At 30.5% G+C, this 9515-nt stretch overlaps 1 protein-coding gene across 1 annotated transcript in view; it reads left to right on the forward strand.

Moving 5' to 3' along the window:
• The first annotated feature begins 212 nt into the window (after positions 1-212).
• The window catches only part of LOC119675965 (rab-3-interacting molecule unc-10-like), a 9736-nt gene continuing 433 nt past the window's right edge, over positions 213-9515 (forward strand). The window contains exons 1-6 of the mRNA XM_038087183.1: positions 213-322; positions 2259-2463; positions 8193-8318; positions 8626-8991; positions 9064-9171; positions 9250-9497. Coding sequence (XP_037943111.1) covers positions 213-322; positions 2259-2463; positions 8193-8318; positions 8626-8991; positions 9064-9171; positions 9250-9497 — 1163 coding nt within the window. The remainder of the gene's footprint in view (positions 323-2258; positions 2464-8192; positions 8319-8625; positions 8992-9063; positions 9172-9249; positions 9498-9515) is intronic.

Raw genomic sequence — 9515 nt, forward strand, 5'->3', positions numbered from 1 at the left:
TCTTATAAAAAATTCTAAAATTCTCCGAAGCCTAATGTTAATAACGAACTAAAAATAAACGTATTTTGTATGAAAACAAAATTAATATATTTTTGTTTTTAAAAACTACGCAAACACAATTTAATAAAAACTTAATTATACATTAATTAAATCTAATCATATATATATAAATATATATATAAAATAATAAAGAGAAATAAGAATTTGCCAAAATGGATGAAATGCCCGATTTATCTCATCTAACTCCACACGAACGTATGCAAATCGAAAATGTGCTCATGCGACAGAAGCAAGAGGAAGAGAAGCAGAATGAGATTATGCGGTATGTATGTATAGTACTTTAAACAATATATGATATATAGTTATATATATACAATATATAATTATTTTGAACAAAATTTGAAAATGCGATATATACAACATGTCCCTAATATGTTACCTATAGTCCAGATCGACAGATAATGCACTAATCTAGATTACGTGTTATAAACATCTCTGCCCGGTAGTCTAAATTATATATATGGATTATCTCCATACATATGTGTATATTTTATTTGCTTAGAAACTTTGCTTGCTATTAGGTTATACATTCATTCTGTGAACGTGTCATTTAAAATATGGATTAACTTAATAAAAAGTGGATTTATGTTCAGTTCTAATTCAATTTTTGTTGTTAAACCTTCTTTGGTTGATTAAATATGGGCTAGTGTCTAAAACACTTTTACTCAATTGTGTTTGAGATCATTTGTAATGAACAACGTTAAATTCTGATAATAAGTTATTCAGATGATTTTAAAGAAGTATACTTTGAAGCCCAACATATCTTCCTGACAGAATATATTATCTGATCTATTAATAAGATAAATGTATAAAAATATGCAAGACTGTTCTTGGATTTTAAATATGACTTTTCAATTCCAAATGTGTCATTAGTCTGATTTGACTCCAATATTAATGTTTTTAGATTAGCAAAACTCTATTGTATATATGGCATAAACTCTATAATTCAAAAATTGTTTGTTAGTGAGTCTAAATACAGTAAATGTAGAGTGGGAATATATAACTTTTTATTACGTATCGATCTTTATCGTATTCTTCATGTGCAATGACTACGCTTCTATGTGTTATTGCATGCAGGTCAATATTTGAATAATCGGGTATTAAGCCAGATATATTAATAGCACCAAAAATTTGCTCCGAATTCTTGCGACTTTGAGCAAAATACGATTGTCAAAAAAAAACGATCTATAAGATGTTTTTTCTAAAGAGCTCTAGGATTTTAAATCAAAACAAATTAAAAAGAGATAATTTGAGCAATTGACTATTTTTTTATTGCATAGATAATTAATACCACATCTTAAGTATGAAAACTGCATCTCAATTAGACGTAACGTAAACATTTCTGAAACTGTGTCCTTGAGCTTTGATTTTCAAAAGATTTTTTCCAATGTTTCGTCCACATATAGCAAAGATTTCAAATAATTTCACAAAAATACTCTAGTTGCAGTAAAACACACCTTAGTTGTCCAATCAAATCGTTTTTATGGCATTATTCTGGGTACCATTGACGATGATATTCAAATTTTCTTGGTGTTTGAACAAATACAGTGCATTCGTGACACTATTCTATAAACAACATGTTAGTGCATCGGTAGCATATAATCTAAGAGATCATGTCACATCTCTAAGGACAATATATCTAGTCGTAAAATCTCAAGGCTCTCTTAGACTGTTTGACAGATACTGACATTCTTTCATTTGAAAACATTTTTTTAAATCAGAAATGGTTCAGGTACATAGTCTTGTATAAAAATATACAAGAACTGTACCCATACTATATATCTCTAGTAGAAATTACAGGAAACCATTAAAATTTGGTAATAAATAAGGAAACTCCTTTAAGTTTTTGGTTTTTAGTATATCGATTAACTTGGTATTTATCGATATCGTCTTATGAGTTTACGTTTATATATTTACTTTCTCTGAGTTCCATTTTACAGTTGTAGTAATAGTAATAGCGAAGTAGCAATGCTAATTGCTTTATATTATTTTCAATTTTCTGTATTAAAAAAATCACAATTCAATTATAAATAATAAATTAGATAAATAAATATCACGCGATTTGACAATTTCGCAGCCCGCCGGAGATTTATTTTAGAACTCCAAATTCATATAAAATTCTCTTTTAAATGAGAATTTATCATTTTGTTTTATTATTATTTTGAACTAATTTAAATAACATTTTTGTGCTATTTCAGGCGAAAGCAAGATGAAGTTGTCACATTGGAAATGCAAATACGTCAGCGTTCCGAACAGCAGAAGAAAGCCGGCGTTGAGCTTGATGCGACCTGCCACATATGCCTTAAGACTAAATTCGCCGATGGAGTTGGGCACATTTGTCATTATTGCAATATTCGGTGCTGTGCGCGGTGTGGCGGAAAAGTGACGCTTCGCAGCAATAAAGTAAGTCAAATTGATTTCTTTTTCTTCTGTTTTTTTTGAAGTGAAAACTTTCTAAACGAACTTAAGTACTTCGGGAAAATATCTAAATTGTGCTGGTGATGTGTGGAATTAGGTTACCTTATATGTGCTGACAGAAAAGTAGTTTGAGATGGGCCAATATTTGTCACTGACATGTACTACTATGTATCAACTACTTGACATGTTGACGTGTTGACAGTTTCACGGTATAAAGCTTTATTCATTGAAGAACATAGAGGACATGAGAATATACTTTAAATAGGTGTTAATAAATGGAAATATTTGCTCTACTTCTCTTTTTATTCTAAATTAACAGAAGTTAAATAATCTTAAGTGAAAGATCATTAAAAAGTTATATCTTATCATTTTGTTATTTATTATTGTACCATATATAAAATATATATGGATAAAGTTCTTAAAAGTTTCATAGATACATTGCTTAATAATACACTAGCAGATAAGTTTTGAAAGGCTTCTAATTGACAGAAGTGTTTACTATTAACGAATAGATGGCGCTGCGCAAACTTATTTAACAAGATATTCAGATTATTATCATTTAAGTAAAATATAAGTATAATTAAAAGTGCGGAACCAAAAATACAACTAAAGTTCTACTGCTAATGTTTAGTATGGTTAGCTGGTTGATATTCTGGTTGCAGTGAAAGGTCAGCAGTTATCTTTCTGCTGATCACAACTAACGGTTTTCGCCATTTTACTACCATATTCTTCGCAAGTAAGACTAAGAGCTCGTTTTTATCGCTGAGCAGTCTTACAAACTGTCAAAAAGTACTTCCCTAAAAATCTATTTATTCTAGAGGCTAAAACTGGATATTCACAAAAAAAAATTCTAATAGTTTCTAGAACTAAAGTATTCATGTCCTGGGTTTTGTCAGTGCTTTTGTGTGTATGCAAAAGGTGGTTCGTCTCAGAACAAGTGCAACAAAATTACGCAGCTTTGTAAATCGATGTCTTTGTAAAATTCTCAGAATTTTCTGGCCAAACCACATTTCTAACAAGAAGCTATGGTGAAGAACAGGTTTGGCTAACAGTAACGTCGACATTCGAAGACGCTAATTTGGCTGCATTGGACCCACACTACTTAAATCAAGAAATGACATTGCAAATGTTCATTAGTGCTCATTTGATGTAATCCACAAGGCACAAGATGAAGTGCAACACTGAACGAAATTAAGATTGTTTCCAACAGAAACAATTACAGCAGTAACAGTGACCTACGAGATATCGCGTTGCAAAGAAGACAAAGGAAATTACTTGTAGATAACCTACGCCCAGTATAGTAGCAGGAATCATACGACGCCGCACAAGGCTTCAAGAATATAAATAATAATTTACAATATTGCACTATAACATTATCTCTTTTTGCATTTTTCAATAGCTTTAGGTATGTACTAGTTGTTTTATTAGCTGTCTGGATCTATGAGTGCAATTATTTCAAATATTAAGGTTTTAAAATTTTTCATATTAAAATATATGAAGTACTTGTATTGTAACGACTCACTTTCTGTCGCTGATGATGCTGAGGTATACTCAGCAGTCGTCCAGGGGTCGTTGCAATAGAATTTTTATTTTGGAAGTCAAAGACGATGTGATATAGTAATTTAATTATTTATTTAGGAGAATTTAAAATAAAATTAAGTTTTACAATCTAATATAATTATAATATAATGCTGGTTTGCTAATTTGATGACTACGATTATTTGGAATAATTGTGCTTCGATGATTGTTCCGATTGTTGTTTCCACGTGCCTGAAATGTTGCTGTCAGACGAAACTACTTGTGATAATCTTGGTGTTTTGTCAAAAGACGTCGTTAACTGGAGATTAGAAGTGTTATACTGGGTTACAGCCTTGGTTAGCATTCATTAATGTTAGGACGTATTACTACCCTAACTCAAACCTACAGAAAATTCTGCTAGTCAAGATGTATCATGACTACCTTGGCTTGATTTACATATAAGACTACATATACAATCTACTTGTCAAGACGTATATACTACCTTGACACTATAGTTCTACTGACTTGTTTCGCAAAGACGTATTACTACCTTTGAGAGTTTCCCAACAAGTGCCCTTGCTTGTACAATGTACAAGCTTTTCCTGTAGCGCATCGGTACATTTGCCGTTGGTATTTTTGATTTCCATCCTTACAGTATTTCGCAAACATTTATTTACCCAAACTATTTTTATCCAAATTTCAAATTCTTAGAGAAAACAATTTTAAGAAATATTTGAAACATCCCTGCTTTTAAAAGAGATTGCGGTAAAATGTAGGGAAGCATATTTATCGTAAAATTGCTAAAGACACGAAACTCCAATTGTTTAAAATAAAGCATTATTATTAATACTTTAAAACTATTTTTTTCAATTCCAACCCGTTACTACCAAGGATCCATAGGACTAAAACGTGTTGCAGATTTGAACTCAGTTACCTCAAATTAATCTAAAACCTCAAAAAAAACAGAGAAAAATCATTTTTGTCGCTTAGTGGCTAAAACGTTTTATTAATTGTCTCTATATTCAATCTATTTAATTTTTGTAGATATAAACTATTCCTTAAATGTTTAATAGAGAATTTAAAGTAACCTTTGAAATAATCATATTTTTTGCTAAAACGTTTGAAAGAGTGAACTAACTAAACTGAATAACATTTATCATTATTTTGCGAAAATATCACAGCGTCACATACAGAGAAAACACATAAGCAAAAAATCATCAAATAAATAAAAGCAAGGATACAAAGAATGAGATTTTGTCGCCAAACATGCTGGAGACCAGGCCATCATTCCATACACAGACTCTGAATCCATGCGAAAGTTCGAGTTTGAAAAATTGTAAGTTGAGATATTCTATCACTCATCTGCGCATTGTTAGCCGCTAAAGCCAAAAGCCATTGCTTACTGGAACTTAAGTCGATTTTGGCAGAAAACGCATTTATCATTGTTGCGGAGCGTATGAAGGACAATTGCCGAATGCCGCTTGGTACCACATGCGACAAAAACTATAAAGGCACTCATTATTTGCGTTCTGACGCTATTTTTCAAAGCAACTTGCATAAAAGCAAACATTTCCTATATAAAAACATAAAAAATGAAATGCTTTACTTAAGCATTTCTTAAGATATTTTTCTTCGACACACTTGCTTTACACATACTCTCACATACTCGTACTTATTTATTGTAAATAAATATGTGCCAAATGTATGTAATTGTAAGTGGAAGTGTCCTTTTGTCTGCTCAGAAGTTGCGGCGAAGTGTGACACCATTTCTCTGTTACCAGGCACCAGGCCCTCGAGAAGCTTCAGGCATTGACGTCTTTTTCACCATAACTAAAACCTCAGATAAAGAATATTGAAATTTATTTATTTTAATATACGGACAAAGAAAATATATTTGTCTAAAAATATTTCAAAATAATAAGATAATATGAAAATTATAAATGCTTTGGACGCCTAAATTAGGTCAATGAGCCAAAAATAAAACTATGGGCGGCTATACAATTAAATTGTCTGTGGGGACTTATAACTTATAAGGACCTTTTTTAGCAAGACTTGAGATATTTGCGTCACACGTATATAAAATATTGAGAGCAGTAAAATTCAAAATTCAATTTTAAGAGACTTCAAATTTGTTTATTTATTATATATTTATTATTATGTCTTTATTATTATTTATTTATTTATTATTACTTATTTACTATTATTTATTTATTATTACTTATTTATTATTATTTATTTTTTATTACTTATTTACTATTATTTATTTATTATTATTGATTTATTATTATTTATTTATTATTATTTATTTGTTGTTATTTATTTATTATTATTTGTTTACTATTATTTATTTATTATAATTTATTTACTATTATTTATTTATTATTATTTATTTATTATTATTTATTTGTTGTTATTTATTTATTATTATTTGTTTACTATTATTTATTTATTATTACTTATTTATGGTATTAATATTTATTTACTATTATTTATTTATTATTATTTGTTTATTATTAACATATATATTTATGATCTCTTATTATTATTTAAAATGATCACGTTTTATTATTATTTAATGCTATTTAATACATAAATTTGAATTAAATTATTTAAATTAATTTAAAGAATAAATATAGCAGGATATTTCAATTAATGTATATCTTTATAACATGATAGGTACGTCGGTATCTGGAGTAGTGGGGTTCAATTCTTTAATTCCCGACTTCTTCTTCTTCTAGGTGCCTTATCCGCTTCGAACGTTAGCTAACATGATTGCTATTTTGATTTTATCTGCAGCTTCTCGAAAAACTGATCTTGTACCATTGACGTAAATTCTTCAGCCATGATATCTTTCGTCTCCCAGGGCCACGTCTACCTTCAATTCTGCCTTCAATGATTAATTTTAGTAGTCCATACTTTTCCGGATGCCTCAGAATATGACCAAAAAACTCCAACTTTCGGCCCGATTATAAACCACATAAGAATACATAAAAATTCCTAAGTGGTTTGTAGTCGGGTCTCAAAGAATTGAATCCGACTACATAATATCAGTAAGACTCTTGATCAGAATATTTGTTTTTTATTTTATATTAAACAGTTAATAGAAATATAGAAACTTTAGTGTTCTGCAGTAGTCATTGAATATAATACAAATTCTTACAACGTGCCCATCAGACATTGTCTAGAAAAAGCTTTTAGTTTAATTGCCTTAAAATAGTTTATAGACTGCAACTGTTAGAATTAAACCCTGTCACTTTGTATTTCATACATAGATTATATAAATTATCTATTTTATTCTACGAAATATTTTAATGTTTTTATAAGATAAATAATTTATTTTATAAATATGAAATTAAACCCACGATTTAATTTTCAAAACATCGGAAAAGATATTGTCAGACTATTCAAGAGTTACTTCACAAAATAATTAAATACATATTATAAAAGTTCAATGATTTATTTTGCAACAATAAAATAATCAATTCGATTCCTCTTAAGTAGAAAAAATAAATTGCTATTTTATTGAGATCTTACATAAGAATGTTACTTCAATGTACTTTGGGTACATTGATGGATCACCGACGGTTCAACAAGTATGTCATGAGATAGAATGTTCCCTTTAATGACGTTTGTACCAATCTTAAAGAAGAAGAAAGCTTTTCCAGCTGTTTTGTCAATATCCAACGCATATGTTTGTTTTTATTAAATATGCTAAAGATTTCTTTTCTAGATGATCTGACACATATCTAAGGTAATACCTCTTATAATAATCTTAGTAATTAAACTTTAAAAATGATTTTATGTAAATATTTTGAGTATTCTATAGCAACTTGCGAACCAATCTAAGTGAATCCTTACGATCACGTCCATAACCTAAATAATATGAATCTCTTAGATTGCCTTAATAGCCTAACATAAATGCTTTGGATCACCTTAACAGTCCAACCAACATGAATCCCATGGATTGCTTCTATAACCTAACTCTAATATGGATCCTTTAGATCATCTTAATAATCTAACCAAGATAAATGGCTTAGTTCCCTAATTAAGATGAATCCTTTGAGTCACATATAAAGCCCTACTTAATTGAACTACTTAGTTAAATATTGGAACTGTTACTTCATTTCTTAAAAAATCAGATAAAAAAAATTGACTTCAATCTCATTCATATTTGATTTATTTTTACTTCTTTACAGGTGATATGGGTTTGCATACTTTGTCGTAAAAAACAGGAGTTATTATCCAAAACTGGGCAATGGATTAACAAAGCAGCTGTGCAACAAGATGGTTTCATAAGACGCATCGAACCGGATGGCAGTAGTGTAAGTATTTCTATAAAATACTTAAAAAAATAAATTGAATATAAATTCTTTTCTAAAAACAAAAGATATTATTTACTTCGACTAAATAAAATAATATGTTCTTATTAACTAAGTATTAATATTAATTTTATCATTGTGCCATAAACTTCTAAAACTAACTTCTTAAACGTGAACAAAATTTGAGCTTAATTTATTTACGCTTTTTAGGAAGTACTATATTTAATATTTCATAACTAAAGTACTTCCATGTCGTCATAATGTAACACGATCTAAACACAATAAAAAAATTGCTTTCGTTCCTTCTTAGGATATCTCCCAACAAGCAATTGTAGATCCACACGATACTACAGATAAGCGACCAAAACTAGAACGCACACGTAGTGCAGCCGAAAAAGAAAATTTGCCAATGCAAAGAACTGGAAGCGTGTTACGCCGTCAATACTCACAACAGGAGCAAACAACGAATAGACGTATGTCTGGCACGGACAGTGGGGTGGATATGATAAGTCCTAACCAACGGCAGCGTATGCAGCCTATGAACCCACAGCAAATGCAGCAGCAACATCAATACAGTGGACATGGTATGCAACAACAACATACACAGCATCAACAACAACAACGTATGGGTGGTAATTACGCTGAAGAAGATCCAAGATTATATCAGGTGCGGGGGGTAAATAAGAGATGACTTTATCAATTTATTTAATATAATTCAAATCATTTGTATATACTTATGAAAAAATAGGGTGAAATCGATGGTTTGATGCGTCAACATCCACATTTAGCACATCCAAGTCAAGTGCAACATCAACGACAGCAACAACAACAGCAACCAATGCAACATCAACAGCAACAACAACAGTATCAACAGCATCAACAGCATCATCAGCAACAAACACAACAACAGCAGTCACATTTTGGGCAACAACAGCATCAACAATCGCAACATCCCATACAAGCACAGCGAATGCATACCACAAATCAACAACATCCGCAACAGCATCATCAACAAATGCAACAATCGCAGCAACATTTGCAACAAACTACTTCGCAGCAACAGCAGCAACATATGAATACGGCACATCATCAACAAAGGCTTTCACATCAACATTCCTACAATCCCAGCCAAAATGCAGCACTTCACGGAGCACAACTGCCAACGCCACCTGGTGGCTCAGCGCAACAGACCTATCAAAA

This window comes from Teleopsis dalmanni, chromosome 2, assembly GCF_002237135.1.
Source record: "Teleopsis dalmanni isolate 2A chromosome 2, ASM223713v2, whole genome shotgun sequence".
Classification (NCBI taxonomy): domain Eukaryota; kingdom Metazoa; phylum Arthropoda; class Insecta; order Diptera; family Diopsidae; genus Teleopsis; species Teleopsis dalmanni.